General features: G+C 49.1%; 1 protein-coding gene across 7 annotated transcripts in view; it reads left to right on the forward strand.

The window, feature by feature from the left end:
• Window positions 1–22,261, forward strand: part of ACOXL (acyl-CoA oxidase like) — a 371,290-nt gene that overhangs the window by 227,017 nt on the left and 122,012 nt on the right. For all 7 annotated transcript variants that reach the window (XM_089326093.1, XM_089326094.1, XM_089326095.1 and 4 more), the window contains one exon: window positions 17,913–18,022. In XM_089326093.1, coding sequence (XP_089182219.1) covers window positions 17,913–18,022 — 110 coding nt within the window. The remainder of the gene's footprint in view (window positions 1–17,912; window positions 18,023–22,261) is intronic.

Raw genomic sequence — 22,261 nt, forward strand, 5'->3', positions numbered from 1 at the left:
ACACACATACACACACACTACACATGTAGAATCCCATAGACCTAAATCCTCTCTCTCTCTCACACTCACATACACACACACACACACACACATACTCACATACACATACACACACACACTACACATGTAGGATCCCATAGACCTAAATCCTCTCTCTCTGTCTCACACTCACACACACACACACACACACACACATACTCACATACACATACATACATACACACATATATACACACATACACACACATACTCACATACACATACATACATACACACATATATACACACATACACACACACTACACATGTAGAATCCCATAGACCTAAATCCTCTCTCTCTCTGTCTCACACTCACACACACACACACACACATACTCACATACATACATACATATATACACACATACACACACACTACACATGTAGAATCCCATAGACCTAAATCCTCTCTCTGTCTCACACTCACATACACACACACATACTCACATACACATACACACATATACACACACATACACGCACACTACACATGTAGAATCCCATAGACCTAAATCCTCTCTCTGTCTCACACTCACATACACACACACATACTCACATACACATACACACATATACACACACATACACGCACACTACACATGTAGAATCCCATAGACCTAAATCCTCTCTCTCTCTGTCTCACACTCACACACACACACACACACATACTCACATACATACATACATATATACACACATACACACACACTACACATGTAGAATCCCATAGACCTAAATCCTCTCTCTGTCTCACACTCACATACACACACACACATACACATACTCACATACACATACACACATACACTACACATATAGAATCCCATAGACCTAAATCCTCTCTCTCTCTGTTTCACACTCACACACACACATACTCACATACACATACATACATACACACATATATACACACATACACACACTACACATGTAGAATCCCATAGACCTAAATCCTCTCTCTGTCTCACACACACACACATACAAACATACATATACATGCACACATACACATATATACACACATATATATATACGCACATACACATATACACACATTACACATGTCAGATCCCAGACCTAAATCTTCTCTCTCTGTCTCACACTAACACACACATGCATATACACATACACATACATACATACACATATGCACATATATACACATATACATGCACACATGTATACATATATATACACACTACACATGTAAAATCCCATAGACCTAAATACTCTCTGCCTCACACACACATATACATACCTATATACACACATACATATACATACATACACACACATGCATATATACACATATTACACATGTAAAATCCCATAGATCTAAATCCTCTCTCTTTGTCTCACACACACACACATATACATACACATATACACACTTACACACATACACACACACAACTGCATGTAAAAATAGCAAAAGCTGATAAACAATTTGGCTTATACCGATACCACTTTTCCAGTTGGGATACTTTATTATAAGGATACAGGGTGTACCCCAAAGAGACTGGGTGAAGGGTTCATGGGATTCTTTTAAATTCTTTTTTCTTTTTAAGATTTATTTACTTATTAGAAAGGCAGAGTTACAAAGAGGCACAGAGAGAGAGAGAGAAACGGATCTTCCATCTGCTGGTTCACTCCCCAAATTGTCACAACAACTGGAACTGGGCCAACCCAAAGCCAGGAACTTGGAGTTTCTTCTGGGTCTCCCACATGATTGGTAGGAATGTGAGTACTTGGGCCCTCTTCTGCTGCTTTCCAGCCACAGCAGAGAGGTGGATTGGAAGTGGAGCAGCCAGGACTTGAACCGGCGCCCATATGGGATGCCGGTGCTGCAGGCGGTGGCTTTACCCACTATGCCACAGTGCTGGCTCCTGAATTATTTCTTAAATACTGAATTGTGACAACTACATTCTTACAAATGAGTGTACAATCATGTCAAAATCTAAAAAAATATTTAGAGAAATAAAACCAACAAAATCTTATGTATGCATAACGTTAGAAAGAAATACTGTAAAGTATCAGTATCTATATTGGGAGGGCTCTCAGTGATTCAAAAAGACACTCCATGTGTTTAAAGGTGTTTGATAGGGAGGATGGCTGGTTTTTATAGTGGAAGGGCCACTCACTGAACGGGGAACTCCGATGTTTTGAGAACGCCATTAGGGTACCTAGCGCAGCCGTTGGGAAGTCCAGCATCACATGGCTCTCCGAGGCAGTCCTCCTTGCTCCTCTTCAGTATAACTTTCAGAGCCTCTCTAGTGCGGGAAAGCACTTGGGGAGAATTATTTAGGAATTGCAATGAACTTGGGCTGGATAACCATAGTCTTTCCGTGTTCTTGGCGAGTGCCTTCTTTTTATCTTTTTTTTCTTTTTTCTTTCTTTAATATTTTTAATGACAGGTAGAGTTACAGACAGTGAGAGGGAGAGACAGAGAGAAAGGTCTTCCTTCCATTGGTTCACTCCCCAAATGGCCGCTACAGCCGGCGCTGTGCCAATCCGAAGCCAGGAGCCAGGAGCTTCTTCCTGGTCTCCCATGCGGGCGCAGGGCCCAAACACTTGGGCCATCCTCCACTGCTTTCCCAGGCCACAGCAGAGAGCTGGACTGGAAAAGGAGCAACCAGGACTAGAACCTGGTGCCCATATGGAATGCTGGCACCACAGGCAGAAGATTAACCAAGTGAGCATGGTACCGGCCCCGGCGAGTGCCTTCTGAGGATCCCCCCACCCCCACCCCGTGTCTGCTCACTCCATGGACAGTCCTGAGGCCTATACACTGTGTGGTACCTTCTCTATACAAACAGACCTGTGATGAAGTTCAACCTGTAAATTAGGCACAGTAAAAGATTAAAAGCAATAACCAGGCCGGCACCACAGCTCACTAGGCTAATCCTCCACCTGCAGCGCCGGCACACCGGGTTCTAGTCCTGGTCCAGGGTGCCAGTTCTGTCCCGGTTGCCCCTCTTCCAGTCCAGCTCTCTGCTGTGGTCCGGGAGGGCAGTGGAGGATGGCCCAAGTGCTTGGGCCCTGCACCCGCATGGGAGACCAGGAGGAAGCACCTGGCTCCTGCCTTCGGATTGGCGCAGCGCTGGCCATGGTGGCCACTTAGGGGGGGTGAACCAACAGAAAAGGAAGACCTTTCTCTCTGTCTCTCTCTCTCACTGTCCACTCTGCCTGTCAAAAAAAAAAAAAAAAAAAAAAAAAGCAATAACCAATGGTAACAGAAGAATTATATCCATATGCTATCAGAAAAGTTTTGTGGGTGTGCTATCTTGCTCTCTGAGAGTTCCGACAGATACCAATCCTTTGAGACTGGGGTTGATCGTGAGTAGCCGATACTACAGATAAAATAAGTGGCCTCTTCTCGGGTCTGCCTCTTGCCTAAACGTTGTACCAAGGCCGCTCGTCAGGAGCACCCAGCGGTCCAGGCGCTGCGCGAGCTCACAGTCTGCATCCCTGCTGGTGACCCGAGCTGGGGAGGTTTTCAACACTCTTGTGAGTGTTTCAAAACTCTCATGAGTGCCTTGGAAGGGCCATTTGATTCATCATGGTAGGGGTCAGCTTCTAAGGACCCCAGGGGCAGCACAAGGAGAAAGGGGGCCTCTGCTGTCTGTCACGTAAGCGGGAGCAAGGCTGGCAAAGGAGGACTCTTGCTCACAGTGGCGGCAGCAGTGTGCGGGACGTTGAGCCGCCGGGAGCCAAGGTCCTGCTCAGGAGGGTGCTGCCCCCACAAAGAGGCAGAGGTCCCTCCTGCTGTGTCACCGGGTTGACAGCACGAAAGGGACTCGGGCAGAGCCAGGCCTGTCCACAAAGGCCTGCCTAACATCTGGACAGCCGGCTTCCCCATCACAACACCTGCCAGCCACAGCCTCCCTGCCCTGGGAAGGCCTGGGCTGTAGGAGTGAGGGACTGAGACCGAGTGTGTTAGCTTCGTGCTGGGGAGGGGTCAGCCGGCCTGCTCGCCATGGGTGGGCATACTGGCAGGAACCCCATCGGATGCATGTCCTGCCATGCGCTCTGGGCTTTTCAGGTTGCCTGGGGTCCCGGGTGACGCCTGCGCGGTGCCAGGGGAGGTGGTGCTGGTGCCTTCCCCCATGCTGGTGCTGTCTGCCCAGTGGGGGGAGGCTGCCCTCCTTTCCACTGGGTCCTGCTTTACCTCCTCTATGAAAGTAGAGATGGGCCGGCGCCGCGGCTCACTAGGTTAATCCTCTGCCTGCGGTGCCGGCACCCAGGGTTCTAGTCCCGGTTGGGGTGCCAGATTCTGTCCCGGTTGCTCCTCTTCCAGTCCAGCTCTCTGCTGTGGCCCGGGAGGGCAGTGGAGGATGGCCCGAGTGCTTGGGCCCTGCACCCGCATGGGAGACCACGAGGAAGCACCTGGCTACTGCCTTCGGATCAGCACAGCGCCGGCCGTGGCGGCCATTTGGGGGGTGAACCAATGGAAGGAAGACCTTTCTCTCTGTCTCTCTCTCTCACTGTCTAACTCTGCCTGTCAAAAAAAAAAAAAAAAAAAAAAAAGTAGAGACGGCAGTTCAGAGCCCAGGGCCCAGAGAGTCTAGCTGCGTGCCTGTGTTCTGTGCCGTGCATTCGCCCCTCCACCTGAAGGGAAACTCGCAATCCCGAAGCAGCAGAGGCCGGTGCTGGGAGGTGTGCGGCAGTTTCTGCAGGCTTCCCTGTTTTCCTTGAAGCGCAATGGGAGGGTTTCTGACCATTTCATTATTTCATTATTTCCCAGGGCAGAGGTTGCAGGCCCTTGGTGAAATTTAATTATACCCTCCACCAAATCCAATTACTCCCCACACCCATGAAATCCCATTATAACTTCCTTCTGCTTCATTAGATACCTGGAGAGCCACCCCTTCCTAATCCACTCTGACAGATTTCCTGAAGAATGCCAGGCAGGGGGCTTTGCACGTATCGCACAAATGTGCAAACAACCTGTGGCTAACTTGCTTACACACCAAGCAGGGGTTCCCCTTCTGGATGGATGGAGGGGCTTTTTTTTTTCTTCTTAAGATTTATTTATTTATTTGAAAGGCAGAGTTATAGAGACAGAGAGAGAGAGAGACAGAAAAAGAGAGAGAGGTCTTCCATTCACTGATTCACTCCCCAGATAGCCTCCGTGGCCAGGGAGGGGCCAGGCAGAAGCTGGGAGCCAGGAGCTTCATCCGGGTTCCCACGTGGATGGCAGAGGCCCAAACACTTGGGTCGTCTTCTGCTGTTTTCCCCAGGCCCTTAGCAGGCAGCCGAATCAGAAGTGCAGCAGCCTGGACATGAACCAGCGCCCATGTGGAATGCTTGGCGTTACAGGCAGTAGCTTTACCTGCTGTGCCAAAATGCCAGCCCCAGATATCCTAGGGGCTCCTTGAACTGCTGGTAGCCAAGATATGCTCCCCGCGGCTGGAAGCCTGGCAACGGTACTCTCACACCTGCAGTCTGCAGAAATGAGTGCCAGGGCTGCAGTGGGCAGCCGTGAGACCAAGACCTCCCTTGTCCGTGTTCCTGCTTAAATCCTAGATGTTAGGCTCAGCCTAGATGTGATGTGGGGACAGCTCGGGCAGCAGAGGCCGTGGGGGCAGGAGCTCCTTCGCGGGGCGGGGCTGTGGGGCAGGCCAGCTGATGTGTGTTATGTACAAGTAACAGGACATCAGCCCGTTGATCTCCTGTGGTTTTGACTAACTTTGAATTGGGCGGGCAGAGGAAGGCCACGCAGGTGTGTGCTTTCCTATATGAAAGTCTGAGTCTTCGGGGACTACCGGCTCCCCAGGGGTTTTCCCCAGCATCATCTGATGGTCTTGCCTTGCTTGCAAAGTTGAAAAGTACAACTTATAGGTTACAAAGTCTCAGATGAGGACTAGAGAACCATGGGAGACAACTTCTCAGAATGCACATCAGGACGACTAAGGGCAGTGAGACGAAAAGGGAAAGGCTCCCAGACACCAATGATCAACCTAGGGAACCCAGGACGTTCCTGAGAGAGGGTGCAGTCAAAGCAGACAGGCAGGCCAAAATCAAAGAATGCCTTAGATCTGAAGAAAGCACAAGTCCGGCGATTGGCAGTGTCCACCAGCAAAGGCTAGAGCCTAAAACAGCCTGGGCAATTTCAGAACATCAGGTGAGGACCAGGAGAGACCCCCAGCTCTCAGATGGAAGAGGCACTGTGTTAATTACTAAGGGAGAGGTCAGAGGTCAACCAGCAGCAGTGCCATGTTGATGTGGTGGAAGAACACGTGTCAGCTCTACAGCCTCTGTTGGTGGTGATGGAGGAGGGGTCTTGTTCAAAGTCACGTTCTGCTACGGGGGCTCTATATTTCCAGCCAGCTTCCAGGGAAGCCATGGTGGCTCACCTGTGGCCCACACTTTGAGTGTCAGGTTCTAGAATAAAATGGAACATTGCCTTTAGAGTCCCGAAGAAGCTTTTCTCAACGTAAAAGTTTGTAGCCAAATTATTGGCCAAGTACAAGGCAAAATAAAGACTGACGGAGATTCAAACTCTCATTCTTCCCTGTGTTTTCTTTTTCTTTTCTTTTTCTTTTTTTACAGGCAGAGTGGACAGTGAGAGAGACAGAGAGAAAGGTCTTCCTTTACTGTTGGTTCACCCTCCAATGGCCGCTGTGGCCGGCGAACCGCACTGATCCGAAGCCAGGAGGCAGGTGCTTCTCCTGGTCTCCCATGTGGGTGCAGGGCCCAAGCACTTGGGCCATCCTCCACTGCACTCCCGGGCCACAGCAGAGAGCTGGCCTGGAAGAGGGGCAACCGGGACAGAATCCGGCACCCCGACCAGGACTAGAACCTGGTGTGCCGGTGCCGCGAGGCGGAGGATTAGCCTAGTGAGCCGCGGCGCCAGCCCCCTGCGTTTTCTTTAAAGTTGTTACATATGGGGGAACTGCAGGAAAGTGTAAGAGACATGAAGAAGTTAAAAGACAGGGCTGCTTTGTGGAGCTCACCCAAGCAGAGTACGTGAACAGAAGCACTGGACGGTGGCCGTGCAGCAGCCCAGGAAGCAGGGAGTCCAGGCAGAGCAGGAAGCCAAGGGGATCAAGAGGGAGTGACCTCTGTGCTGTGAACAGCACGAGCAAGAAGCCGGAAGATTTTGGCGATATCATGGAAAGGTGCACGTTTCTTCTTGAAACAAGAGGCAGAAAGGCGCAATAAGACGCCAGGAAGAAACAGAACTGCCCCAGAAAAGCAGGCTCCCCCCACGAAGCGACTAAAACAGGACACGGGAATGTGCCTGACCCTGACCCTAGCCCTGGAAGTGTCTCCTGCTGGCAGAAGGCAAGCTGCTTAAGGGGGGGGATTTCTGCAGCGAGGTATTAGAAGTAAGGGGCTGGGGGGAAGGCTGGAGGCTGATTAATATGGTTTGGAATCGAAAGACTCAAGTAGATTTAAAACATTTTTTTAAAGTCCCTCCATTAAATATAAAAAACAATAGGGAAGGGAAGGAATAAAGAACAATGAAGAAAGAAAGGGCTTTGCCAGAGAACAGAAGCCAATGCATCACACATACATGCACACACATGAACATACATGCACACATGTGAACACACATGCACACACGAACACACATGCACACACGTGAGCACACATGTGCGCGCGCGCACACATGAACACATACTTGTACGTGCACACACACACCCTTAATCTTCCAGCCCTAATGGTCTCCCATTCCCATACTAGGGAGAGTCCCAATTCTTCCAGGAGTCAATTAAATTCTTAATTCCTCTTATTTTTCTGCAGTTCAACCAGAAGTAACATTTTTCAGGTGCTAGACTGAGACCCTGGGACAGCTCGGGTTTGGCTGTGGGTGAGGACTGGGCCTCAGGCTGGACATCTTGGACTCCCTGTGCTCCAGGAAGGAGCCTCAGAGTGAACCTGAAAGAACATTCCTGGGGCGGGGGGGGCACTCCTCTGGCTGTCGGTGAGCCCCAGTGATCAGCAGGTGCAGGTGTTGCCAGAAGAATGGTGCAGGTACCTCTAGAATCAGAGGCAAAGGGTAGGTCAATCCAGACCTGACCATGGAGCATCAAGTGCTATTGGGCTGAGGCCCAGGCGGCAGCAGCACCTGGCACAGGTGTGACAGGGACGTGGGGGACAGCAGCTCTGATCCCTGAAACATCAGCTGCTTCCTCTTCTGAGGGCCTCCTGGAGTGGCTTCAGGGATGTGCGGCGGGGAGGGCTTGCCCAACTCAGCTGAAGAGGGAGCAAATGACTCAAGCGACCTTCTCTGCAATCTACAGATGGGGCGTGTCATCCAGAATCACCCCTGATGATGGCTGAGAATCCTGGGGGGAGGCGCAAAGGGGCGGGTCATGGGTCCAGAGGGGCAGGAGAGGCCTGGTGAAGGCGGGAGGATGGAGGCGGGGTGGGGGCAGCAGCGTGCTTGGGGCAGAGATCTGGTCTGCAGGAGGCTGGTGCTGGCGTCAGAGGAGGGGGGCCTGGGGGCCTGTTCGGGCATAGAATGGACAGGAATCACTTCCAAAATGTGATCCCTCGTTTTTTGGGAATTTGGAGGGGCTTCAGGATGACTTTCAAAAAGCTGACCAAGGTGGTTTGCGCAGACGTCGTGTTTTTCTTTCTGAATCCACTGACCCGTGTGCAAAGCTGTCACTGATTTTTTCAAAACCAGATGTTGCAGCATCTAAATATTGAAAGCTCCCTGCGAGGACTCCCTGTGTGAGCGGGGGAGACAGGGAGCCTTCCGAATCCAGGCCCCTTGTTTATCTTTCTTTCCCTGCAACCCAAAGCCATGCCTTCATTTGCCACACAGATTCGGAGTTTTGCCACGAGATTGATTTCAGCGCTGGTTTTTGCAAATCGGGGTCTATGAGTTCTTGACAAGAATGTGTTAATTGTATATTTTAATGTTGATGATAATCTAAACAGAAATAGCCTGAGTGGGGTTTGCATCATCTGGTAACAACCATACAACCAGAGCCTGCAAGCTGTGGTTTCCAGCCTTTGTCTTTGGACAAAGACTTATTCACAAGGGGATGCGTTCCAAGACCTCAGCAGACGCCTGGAACTGCTGAGTACCAAATCCTACAGACACTCTGTTTTCTTCATAACCATGCACACCGCTGATAAAGTTTAGTTTATAAATCAGGCACAGTCTGACATGCTCAATAGCTAATGATAAAGTAGATGAATTAGAACGACACGGCATAAAAGTTCTTTAAAGCTTATGAGTTGCTTCTTTCTGGAATTTTCCATGTCCTGTTTTCAGACACCAGTGGGTCACGGAAGCCACAGCAAGTGAAATGGTGGATAAGACAGGCAGCTGTATTTATTATTTATTTATTTATTTATTGTTAATTTATTTGACAGGTAGAGTTATAGACAGTGAGAGAGAGAGACAGAGAGAAAGGTCTTCCTTCTGTTGGTTCACTCACCAAATGGCTGCTATGGCTAGCGCTGCGCCAATCCAAAGCCAGAAGCCAGGTGCTTCCTCCTGGTCTCCCATGCGGGTGCAGGGCCCAAGCACTTGGTCCATCCTCCACTGCCCTCCCAGGCCACAGCAGAGAGCTGAACTGGAAGAGGAGCAATCGGGACAGAATCCAGCACCCATATGGGATGCCAGCGCCGCAGGCGGAGGATTAACCAAGTGAGCCACAGCGCCGGTCCCTGTATTTAGAAGTCCTTTAGCACCAGAGAACACAGCTCAGTCACCGGGAACCAAGGAGGAAATAAGAGTAGGTTTTCTAGGACTAAAGAATCTGGTGTGTGTCAAGGGAAGGCAGCGGCGGGGTGTGTGTTTGTGTGTGTGTGTGATTCTGTGTGCTACCTGGAGTGGGGTTGTGCAAGCCACAGAGAGCCATGAGTAGGGCTCTCTTTCCCCCACTCCCTGAGGGCCAAGCTATGACCCAAACAAAGGAACCCTGGCAGCAGGCGGGGGGGCCAGGTGGGTGCTGCAGCATAGTCTGCCTGTGTCATTAGGGCTGTTGGTTAGATCTCACTGGTTCGTGGTTTTGCTTGGATTTAATTTCACAGTTTATAGTTGAACAAGAGCTATAAACATAAGGTGTTTATATCTAGTGTTATATTTGAACATGTTTAAGTAACACTCTAATTTGAAACAACTTAAGTCAACACTGGGTGTTAAGGAGCATTTTCTTTTTTCCTTCTGAAGGGCTTTGTACATTATTCAAGTTGAAAAAAACTTCCTAGGATTTATTTTCTTACCTTCTCCTCATTGCCATTTTATTATTTGCTTCATTGCAGACTCAAAACTTCAGTTATTTTCCCTTCTCCATAAACAAACACGTACATGAGTAACACATCTTCCAACGACCCTGTGTGGCTGTGGTTGGCAGTGGGGGTGGTGATTAGGGCTTGAGTGTTGGATGGGGGATGATACGTGTGTGAACTATAGAAAAATTGGCTGAAAGTGAGACAGGAGTGAGAGGGACCTGGGAGAGGCAGGGGACCGGGGTGGGAGAACCTGGGACCTGCACACAGCGGCCAGGACGCCCTGAGCCGGGACTGGGGACACACAGGTTTATAGGAATTTGATGTGGATCCAGTTGCTAGTGGGGTTGGTTATCAACCAGGCCACACTTGTCTGCATGCAATGCCCAAGTAACATGGTGAAAACCACAAGGACACCCCATCTTCCGCGTGACCCCAAGACCGGCTCAGTGACCCATCTGCCTTCAGGATGAGCCCGCTGCACTACAGCTGCTGCAGTTCCAGGAAAGACAGGGCTTTAGGGGAAGCTCTCCCCAGGAGCCCTCAGCCGATGCCCCCGGGCCCTGTGGCCAGGGCTGCCCAGGGTACCTATGCCCTAGCTGTGACCACACCAGATGTTTCCCACGACCTTTCTGGAAAGCAGTTTAGGTCCAGAAAGAAAATCAGTGGGGTGTAAGAGTGTGACTGCCCACAGTATAGGTGCTGCTGGTGAGCTAGGCGGGCCGCAGATGGCTGGTGCATCGGGCAGGCCCCTGGACAGGCGCAGGGACGGGTATCATGGGCGACTCCCAGCTGCACGGGATTTGTGGACAAGACTGACACTACGGTCATCAAATCAGTTACCTTCAGGGCCAGGCAGGGACCTAAATTACTACAGCAGGCCCCTGCAGGACCCTCACCCCCTGGAGTGTGGCAATAGCTGCTTCTTTGCTCCCACTGATGGTTGCCTTGAGTAGCAAGACATAGATTCAGGCTTCCTAGAAATTGCAATTTTTCAAGAAAAGATGAACACACAATTTGTTTTTGATAGGAAATAGCTGGGGATGGGGTGGAGAGGGGCAAACAAAACCCATCTGTGGGGCCTGGCACACAGTACGTGCAAACCCTCGGCTCCAGCCTGCCAACTCTTTTGGAAGTTTCCACTGTGGACAGTTTGCCCAGAGACTGATGGAGGAAGCCAGCACCCCTCCCTGGGGAGGGTGGATACCAAAAGTGGGTACCAAGAGGTCCCTTGCTTTGGCCCAAGCCATTCCTAGGAGGTTGCCACTGGTGACAGGAAGTGCCCACGCTGGGCAGTCACTACAGAAGCTGCCCAGGAGGGGGCTCTGTATGGAGGGTGCCCACTCAGGACTGGTGGGGTGGCCTTGTGGCCAACAAGAGTCTCACGGACACTGACTGGTTGTGAAATCCTCACCTTGGCCTCACTGAGAGTTGGAGCCCCCTTCCCCCACCCTGCAAAATGAGGGGCATCGTAACCCTGGTGGGGTGGATGTCTTAACACCGGCGATGTGCTCGGCACACATTAGGGGCTCAATGAAGGCTGTGCTGAGACTGCAAGCACCGTGTTCATTCTCCCGTGGGCTTCTATGCATTGTGACGATTTGATTCCCAGGCCCCCTGGTTCAAGTCCCTATTTGGTACAAAGCAGCCAGTTGAGGGAAGGGAGCTGGGGGCAGCCTGCGTCTGCAGCGGCTCAGGGGGGGGCTCTGAGCTGGATGGCAGGAGGGGGAGTTTAAAGTGGAGTGCGAAGGGAAGAGGTGGGGCGGAAGGAGAAAAGGACCCGGGGAGAGGAACAGGGGACGGAAGAACTCCCCGTCCCTGTTGTCCACTACTGCCTAACAGGCCACCCCACGATTCCACACCTGGGGGCTTGCGACAACAGCTGCTTTGCTGTACTCACAAATTCTGGGGTCAGAAATTCTAACAGGAAACAGCAGAGCTGGATCCTTTGGAAGCCTCTTTCTTTTTAAAGATTTGTTTCTTTATTTGAAAGGCAGAGCAACAGAGAGGGAGAGACAGAGAGATCTTCCATCTTCTGGTTCACTCCCCCCCACACACATGGCCACAACTGCCAGGGTTTGGCCAGGCTAAGCCAGGAGCCAGGAACTCCCGCACTCTCGCATGAGTGACCTGAGTACCTGTACCATCTTCTGCTGCCTTCCCGGCAAATTAACATGGAGTGGATTAGAAAGCAGAGTAGCTGGGACTTGAACCAGCACGCTGATGTTGGATGTGCTGGAATTGCAAGGGGCGGCTTAACCTACTGCACCAGAATGCTGGCCCCATCTTTCATCCCCTTGCTACCCCACATCAGCCTCCAGGTGGGGACACTCTGGTTGCCATTTAGTCACCATTCTCCTCTAGATAAAGCCGGGTCAGCAGGCTGGCAGCCAAGGCCCTTGGTCTCACTGTGGCGACACTCTGGGCCACTCATGCTTCTCTGTGCGTCTTGCCCCACAGGGGCCCTTCCCAAAGCCCTGAAACCTATGCCTCCCCTCCCCGCTCCTGCCCAGGCTTGGGACATATGTCAGCTGTGAGTGCCTTCCCATGCCCACCGGGCTTTGAGGTTACTCATTGCCTCCTCACCTTAGATTGTCCTGCTGTCTGTCCTGTCTGCCTCCCCACACATCAGGGTCCCTGCATTCTCTTTGTCCCTCCAGCGCCCAGCACATACAGGAGGGAAAGTTTGGGTGTGTGATTGTCCAGAGCAAGGACTCAGTTTAAGTCCTAGTCCACTGCTTCCTGGCCGTGTTACCCTGGCAGTTCGCTTAACCTCACTAGCCCTCGATTGTCTTATCTGGGCAATGGGATGATTCCATTCATTGCCCTAAGTTGTCATCAGGATTGAGGTAGTTATTCCATCTCTAAGGACTTTGGAACAGCTTAGCCTGAGTAGATTCTCTAAGGAACTAGCAGGGATTAGGAACTGAATAAATGAATGGAACAAATGAAGGAAGCTTACGTATCCTTTAAGATTCAGATCAAAAGCTCTCCTCCTCCAGGAAGCACTCCCTGATCCTCATTGGAAAGGGCTCTGCTCTTGACTTGCTGTTCTTCTGTGCCTGTCATACTCCTCATTGATGCTGTCAAGCGTGTTGTGTGCACCTGCTGGTCTCCCACCCTGAGGGACAGACGTCCCCTGTTCATCCTTTGAGTCACCATTAGACTGCATGTAAACAGTAAGCGCCTCGTACACTACAGGTGTGCCGACGATGTGGTGGAATGCAGGAACGAAACCACAAAGGGTGCACTTTTTTGTCTTCTAGGGAAAGGACACGGACAGGAGAAGGCAGATTTGGTTCAGGTTTAACTGAAACACTGTCTAGTTCATTGGAACTGTAAGTGGATCGTTGCTAGGCCAAAGTCACTGCTTCAGACCCGTCCATTCCTCTTCGAGTTCAAATCCACGTTTAAGGCAAAGCTAGATATGCGTGTATTTAGTGTTAAAGAAGCCCTTCCTGCCCTCTCTTCTCCCTCTCTGCCCCTCTTCCCTTTTCCACCCCCTCCTCTCTTCATTCCTTCTAGTCAGGAAATTTCAAAATTTTCTCCTCAAAGAAATCTTGCCTTGGGGGCTGACACTTGGCGTAGTGGGTAAAGCCACTACCTGAATGTCCCATATGGGCACCGGTTCAAGTCCTGGCTGCTCCACTTCCAATCCAGCTCCGTGCTAACATACCTGGGAAAGCAGCAGCAGCTGATCCAAGTGCTTGGGTCCTTGTACCATGTGGGTGACCCAGAAGAAACTCCTGGCTCCTGGCTTCAGTCTGGCCCAGCCTCAGTTGTTGTGGTCATTTGCGGAGTAAACCAGCAGATGGAAGATTCTCTCTGTCTCTGTCTCTGTCTGTCTGTCTGTCTCTCTCTCTCTCTGTAACTCTGCCTCTCAAATAAATAAAATAAATCTTTCTTTAAAAATCTTACCTTGATGGAATGAAATGGAATCTTACCTGATGGTATGAAATCTGAAATTCTTGGGGGTGGTCTTCCCTTCATCCTCACCCCCTTGGATGACCCTGGAGCTGCCGGTTCCAGGATTGCCGGCTGCAGTAAATGAAAGAGTAATAGGATGTCCCATGGCATTTGCACTGCAGATAAACAATGGAGAATTTTGTAATGTGTGTCCCCTGCCACGCCGGCTGTCCACATATTAACAGCGTGTCCTGTATTCTATTTGGCAATCCCATCGGAATCCCTCAGGCCAGGGCCAGCTTCATGAGGTGAGACCTGTGCACAGATCCAGGGTCCTCTGCTCAGAAGGGCTTATGATTGGTTTAAACCGATGCTCTGTTCTCACCAGCTTAAAATTCTGAATACATTTTAACAAGGAGTCTCACACTATTTCTTTTTTAAAGGTTTATTTATTTGAAAGGCAGAGTTACAGACAGGCAGAGTCAGAGAGAGAGAGAGAGAGAGAGAGGTCTTCCATCCCCTGGTTCACTCCCCAAATGGCCACAATGGCTGGAGCTGGGCTGATCCAAAGCCAGGAGCCAGAAGATTCTTCCAGGTCTCCCATTCTGGTACAGGAGCCCAAGCGCTTGGCCATTTCCTACTGCTTTTCTAGGCCATAGCAGAGAGCTGGTTCAGAAGTGGAACCGGTGCCCATATGGGATGCCAGCACTGCAGGCAGTGGCTTTACTTGCTACGACATAGCGCCGGCCCCAGAGAATCCCACACTAGCAGCTTGTGCTGGGTGCTGGTCAGGTAGCTGGTCCAGCCTAAGTCTCCTCGAAGCAAGATTTGGGACCCCAGTGCCGTAAGTACTGCCCTGTGAGTGACTGTATCATCACACAGGTGCAAGCCCAAGCGTGGCCCACGGCCTGGCGCATCCTTGTCACACTATGGCTGTCCGGAGTTTTTCCTCTGAAATCTTATTTTTTTCTATTCCATTGGTTCTAAATGTTTGTCTTGGCAGCAAATGCTGCTTGTTAGATGCTGGAATTCAAGTTTCGCTGTAGCTGGCATAAATCAGTGGAAAACTTAGAGTGCAGAAACGCCAGTTGCTTCCTTGCTGCCTTGAGAAGTAACTTGATCTAAAAGAATAACATTCATTGGTGTGACCCTGCCCGGCATTGCATGACATGTGTGATATAAACACGCATCTCATAGCATCATTCTGCACACTCGCTTAGAGTCGCGGTTTCCAAGTGTCGGCTGTCCAGTAGCTTGGCTCTTCCTGCCGATGAGGTCCTCCTGGCCTTTCTGACTGCACAGTCACCCCAGAGCCTCTTCAGCGAGCGATGTCTATGCAGATACAGAGCATTCCCACTTGGACTGGAGCACAGACACACCACCCACCGCAGCCTAGGCTGAAGTTACATCACAAGTTGGTCTTCCCTCCCCTCCCCTCCCCTCCCCTCCCCTCCCCTCCCCTCCCCTCCCCTCCCCTCCCCTCCCCTCCCCTCCCTTTTCACAGGCCGACAGTGAGAGAGAGAGACAGAGAGAAAGGTCTTCCTTCCATTGGTTCACTCCCCAAATGGTGGCCATGGCCGGCGCCGATCCGAAGCCAGGAGCCAGGTGCTTCCTCCTGGTCTCCCATGCGGGTGCAGGGCCCAAGCACTTGGGCCATCCTCCACTGCACTCCCGGGCCACAGCAAAGAGCTGGCCTGGAAGAGGGGCAACCGGGACAGAATCTGGTGCCCCGACTGGGACTAGAACCCAGTGTGCCAGCGCTGCAGGCGGAGGATTAGCCTAGTGACCCGTGGTGCCAGCCGGTATTTTTTTTTCTAACATGAAAGATTCTTTCTAAATTTAATTAGTTTATCTTAGGTATTTGACAGGGAGAGAAAGAGATAGTGAGAAAGAGTTACTAACCATGTGTTCATTCGTCAAATTCCCTTGGTGGCTGGGGCTGGGCCAGGCCAAAGCTGGAAGCCAGAAATTTAGTTCGGGTCTCCCCTGTAGTTGGCAGGGACCCGAGGACTGCAGCCATCACCTGCTTCCTTCAGTGTATGTGTTAGCAGGAAGCTGGAATGAGTTGAGCTTGGATTTGAACCTAGGCACTCTGATAGGAGATACGGGTAATCCAAACAGCTTCTTAACCACAATGCCAAATACTCACCCAATTACAAGTTGTTTTAAGAAAAGCTGTGTGGCTGGCGCCGTGGCTCACTAAGCTAATCCTCCGCCTTGCGGCACCAGCACACTGGGTTCTAGTCCCGGTCGGGGCGCCGGATTCTGTCCCGGTTGCCCCTCTTCCAGGCCAGCTCTCTGCTGTGGCCAGGGAGTGAGTGGAGGATGGCCCAAGTGCTTGGGCCTTGCACCCCATGGGCGACCAGGATAAGTACCTGGCTCCTGCCATCGGATCAGCGCGGTGCGCTGGCCGCAGCGCGCCAGCCGCGGCAGCCATTGGAGGGCGAACCAACGGCAAAGGAAGACCTTTCTCTCTATCTCTCTCTCTCACTGTCCACTCTGCCTATCAAGAAAAAAAAAAAAAAGTCAAACATCAGAGTTAGATAAAGATGAAATACTTTGGATTGTAAACAGTATTTTGTTTTACAAAACGATCTACTACCGGTTTCAACTTACATAATGAAATCTCTATTGCAACTAAGATGGTTCATGAATAAAAATCTAATTTAATTTCCTGGTTTTGATAGCTACGGTTTTCACAGAAAAGATCACTTTTGGGGCTAGTGGGGCTGGAGAGACTCGGTACTACTTTAATTTTGCAACTCTTGCGGGTATAATTTGCAATGGAAACTACTTGTATCTATGGGATATCATAAATAGTAATCGGGAACACACCTGTCAGGTGAGTACAAGCACATCTTTGCATGCTTGGTCCAGGTGGTGGCTGAGCCGTCTTCGCCTCCTTTCTGCCATTTATCAAATAAAATATTGGGTCCGGAGACTGTAACACCCGTGGTAACTCACAGCTTCCGTCACCGAATCGTTCCCCAAAGGGTCAGCAGCACGAGAAAATGGGCTTGTTTTAAAAGTTATGTGGATTTGTACCACAACACCCCAAAAACATAATTGCTAACAACGACTCGTTAGCTCAAGACTGTGAGGGTCAGCTGTTTGTGGTTCCTCTGCTGGTCTAACCCGGCCTCACTCCTGCCATGGCAGCGTCCTGTGGGGATTCACAGGAGACAGGCTGGCCTGAGATGGCCTCACTCGCTGATCAAGTGCTTCGTTGCTAACTCTCATATGAGCTCCTCTCTCTGCAGCAGGAGCCAAGGACTCCTTCTTTGAACAAACCTGAAAGCATGCTGCCTCTGAGGCCCAAATCGTAGCTTTGGAGCTGCCGAGGGAGGGAAAGGATAAAGATTCTCTTACTTACACACTTTCATTCTATGCCCCAAGGCCGAATTGGCCAGAGAATGTCCAAGGTGGAAAAGCGAACAGAGCAGTGGCGGAAGGCAAGCAGGTTCCCCTAAAGGTGTCAAGGAAAACAGTTGGTCTGAGAACAGGTGTTGGTGGCCGATACAGGCAGGGGAGGCACAGCCGTAAGCTGGGAGCTGTAATTAGGGCCTTGGGAGTCAGCTGTGGAGGGATGGAGCGTAGTGTGGGAGACGCCGAACACCAGCTACGGGAGACACAGGCCCGGGGTGGGACCGGGGTCTTGTACGTGGATGCTCCCCTGGCGTTTGCTGCTATAGATAGACTATATTGGACTGCACTCTGGCATTTCCCAAGTCTCTGAGCCATGGCTGATGCATGGTAAACTCTTGGCACAGGTGGTGGTGCGGGAACTGCTGACCCAATACACCAAGCAGTATGAAGAGAGACCACTCTTTGGCCTGCTCCGAAACCATGCTGAGTCTGTGGGTGACAAGCTGAGAACCAGGTACGTTTTGCTCAAGGTGTCCCTGTCACCTGCCTCCAGTGTCTTATTACAGGGCTGGAGTTTATAGAACCTTGACAGGCAACAACTGACTTTTGTTTGAAATGTCTATCGTTTGGTATACACAAAAAAATGGTGAATATGTAAAAATCTATCCTCATGTAACCAGCACCCGACTTGAGGACTAAAATATTGCCAGTCCTGTCCTTTTTATTGTGTTCCTTCTTTATTACACATTCACTAAGCCAAGCACTTTACAGATGTTAATCCTCAAACCTCATTAGGCATGTGCCTGTATCCATTTCAAGGATGAGGAGACCGAGGTACAGAGAGTGAATATTTTGCTCAGGGTTGCATGGTGAGTGAATGACTCTGGGATGCCTGGCTTCAGGACCCATGCCTTTGTTACTCTGATTTTTTAAAAATATTTTATTTATTTAGAAGACAGAGTTACAGGGAGAGGTAGAGCCAGAGAGGTAGAGCCAGAGAGAGAGGTCTTCCATCCACTGGTTCACTTCCCAAATGACCGCAATGGCCAGAGCTGAGCTGATCCAAAGTTAGGATTCAGGAGCTTCCTCTGGGTCTCCCACGTGGGTACAGGGGCCCAAGCACTTGGGCCATCTTCTACTGCTTTCCCAGGCCACAGCAGAGAGCTGGATTGGAAAAGGAGCAGCCGGGACTAGAACCAGCACCCATATGGGATGCTGGTGCTGCAAGCTGGGGCTTTAAACCTCTGTGCCACAGCACCGGCCCCTGATTGTTTTTTAATTATTGTACTTAAACTCTGTAAATAAGGCATAATATGCATGGTATTCTACAATATTTGGTTTTCACCCAATACTTTATTTCTAAGACTCATCCACATTGTTGTATGCTGCCACGGATCTGCTCTTTGCAATATTCCATCAGATTCCATCATGTGTTTCTGCCACACTTTTCTGATTCCTTCTGATCTCTAGTATCAGGGGACAGTTGGCTTGTGTGCCATGTTCTGATATTTTGCACAAGGCTATTATAAAAAATCTCATGCGTGTTTTCTAGGGAAGTGTACTAGTTTTTTTTTTTTGTGTGTGTGTGTGTGTGTGCAAGGCTTTCACACTTTGTTGTCATGATTCAAAGTGAGAAACACATTTTATGTCACCAGGACACTCAGATGTGTACAGGACCCCCTCATCTCAAACACAACTGAAGCAAATTCTTCATCACAGGGCTCTTGTCCACTCCATGACTCATCCGCTCTCTAATACTTACTTTTTAAGAATGCCGATCCCACTCCTTAATGTGATTCATAACCCGTTAGTGATTCACAACCTGTGTTTGCAAAGCAGTCCTCTGGGATGTGCTACCTAGGGGCAGAAGTGCTGTTTTGTGGACTATGCCCATGCTAAACTCTATGAGACAGCCCCAGAGCCACATCCTACCCTCACCAATGCTGGCTGTTATCAGCCTCCTGGTTTCTGCCATATGAGAGGAAACAGTGGTCTCCCACGGAGACTTTAAAGGTCATTTTCTTTTTCATTACTAAGGGGGAACATGTTTTCACATGTTTGCCATTCATATGTCTTCTGTGACATGCCTCTTAAGGTTTTGCTTATTCTCAAACCTTTTTTGTGTATGTGTTGTGTCTTTCTTTTAAGATTTATTTATTTATTTGAAAGTTAGAGTTACGGAGAGGGAGAGGGAGAGGGAGAGGGAATGAAGAGGGAGAGAGAGAGAGAGAGAGAGAGGTCTTCTATCTGCTGATTCACTCCCCAAACGGCCGCAACGGCTGGAGCTGCGCCGATCTGAAGCCTGGAGCCAGGAGCTGCTTCCAAGTCTCCCACACAGGTGAAGGGGCCCAAGAGCTTGAGCCATCTTCCACTGCTTTCCCAGGCCGTAGCAGAGAGCTGGATGGCAAGTGGAGCAGCTGGGACTCAAACCAGTGCCCATATGGGATGCCAGTACTGCAGGTGGCGGCTTTACACACACCAGCCCTGGGACTATCCATCAATCACTGTTACAATTACCCTCACTTTATAATGAGATTTTACTAGATTATTTAAAATCATATCACCATGTCTAAATATAATTCAGAATTGTGTTGGCTTTTTTTCCACTTTGATTTAAGTTTTGGAATCAGTTTGTCAGGTTCCTCAAAAACAAAATAAAGCAAAGTCTGTGCAGCAAAACAAAAATGTTGCAGAGCTGCATGTATATGAAGTGACTCTCACAGTCAAATTCATAGAGACCTAAACTAGAGAACGGTTTACCAGGCGCTGGGAGGGAGAGCGGGTGAGCCGTCATTGTTCGTGGCAGGGATTCAGTTTGAGAGGATGAAAACACTTGGAGATGGATAGTGTGAGTGTATTTAATCTTCCAGAACTCTAAATTTGAAGTGGTAAAAATGGCAAATGTTTTGTTCTGTGTATATTTACCCCAGTTTGGAAATCTGCTAGAATCTTCTTTGAAAGTGTACTAAATCTATAGATTTGCAGAAAATTTGACACACTTATGAATTTTCTCTCAAAGATTTGTCTTCTGGAGTTTTATAATCATCTCCATACATAGTGCAACCTTTTATGGATTTATTATTAGTTATCTTACCCTTTCGTTGCTGTTGTTAAAAGAATATCTTTTTAAATTGTTTTGTTGTTGCTGTTGGTTTATTATATCCATGGTTGGAATTATATATAAATCTGACTGTAAAAGGAAATTCTAAGAGGGTACACAGATTCATTGGGAGTTTTTTCTGCAATCTGTAAAAAATGATTTTTCAGTTCTTTCCAATTATTTGTTTTATTCTTTTCATGTCTTACTGCAAGATCTAGGACCTCTGAAGTAATTTGAATAGAAAGAGTCATAGGAGGTATTCTTTTATCTTATTGCTGGTTTTCAAAAGAATTAGTTTAACATTTTATTGGTTAGAATGATCCTCTGCTGACTTTACATCCTGAAAATCTCCATTTCCTTTTATTTTGAATGTGTCCTGTCCCTGCTGAATGAAATAACTTCTGATTCTATTTGAAGTGATCTTAGGGTATTTCTTCTTTTTTTTCTTTTAAGATTTATTTATTTATTTGAAAGTCAGAGTTACACACAGAGAGAAGGAGAGGGAGGGAGAGAGAGAGAGAGAGAGAGAGGTCTTCCATCGCTGGTTCACTCCCCAAATGGCTGCAACAGCTGGAGCTGTGCAGATCTGAAGCCAGGAGCCAGGAGCTTCCTCCAGGTCTCCCATGTGGGTTCAAGGGCCCAAGGACTTGGGCCATCTTCTACTGCTTTCCCAGGAAATAGCAGATATCTGGATGGGAAGTGGAGCAGCCAGGACTAGAACTGGTGCCCATATGGGGCGCCGGCCCCTATAATTATTTTTCAATCAGTTTGTTCCTTTGTTGGTCCCCTCTGTTGTGACATCACTTTCTGTTTCATTGTTTTATGCTCAGAAATGTATTATCTGTTTTATTATACATTGGAGAACTTATTATACTTTTTTCTTTTCCTTTTATTTTTTTAAAAATATTTATTTATTTATTTGGAAGACAGTGACACAGAGAGAGAGTGAAAGACAGAGAGAGAGAGAGAGAGAGAGAGAGAGAGAGAGAGATCTTTCTTGTGCTGGTTCACTCCCCAAGTGGTTGTAATGGCCGGAGCTCGGCCAGGCCAAAGCCAGGAGCCCGGAGCACCACCTGGATCTCCCACGTGAGTGGCAGGGCTCCAAGCACTTGAGCCGCCTTCCACTTCCTTCCCAGGTGCTTTAGTAGGGAGCTGGAGTGGAAGCCGAACAGCCAGGACTCGGCCAGCACTCCTGTGTGGGATGCCAGTGCTGCAAGCAGCGGCTTACCCAGGTGCACCACACCACCAGTCCCAGGCCTTTTCTTTTACGTTTTTTTAAAATTACTATTTTTCTTTGGAAGCAGATTATTGGTCTCTGTGACCCAAATGTATTGAACTAATTTCCAAACTGTTCACTAGAAAATAGAGCCTCATAATCCTGGTTAAAAACATAGAAATATAAAATACAATAAAAGGTGCACAGGGTTTTTCATCACCATTGGGAGAAAGTGAAATTAAAACTTCATTTCTTTTCTTTTTTTCTTAAATTGCTGTTCAGGTTCCTGTTTATTCAAACTGCAATCTGTTTTAAAGCTTGAGAACATGAACTTCCACATCCTAGGACTGTTTCTCTGAAATCTCTCTTAGTTGAAATATCTCTGTCTATCCTTACACTCTCTAGAAAGTCAGTGTGTCTTTTTAATATCTCCAGCC

The sequence above is a fragment of the Oryctolagus cuniculus genome, chromosome 2 (assembly GCF_051225735.1).
Source record: "Oryctolagus cuniculus isolate XC-2025 breed Fujian yellow rabbit chromosome 2, ASM5122573v1, whole genome shotgun sequence".
NCBI lineage: Eukaryota > Metazoa > Chordata > Mammalia > Lagomorpha > Leporidae > Oryctolagus > Oryctolagus cuniculus.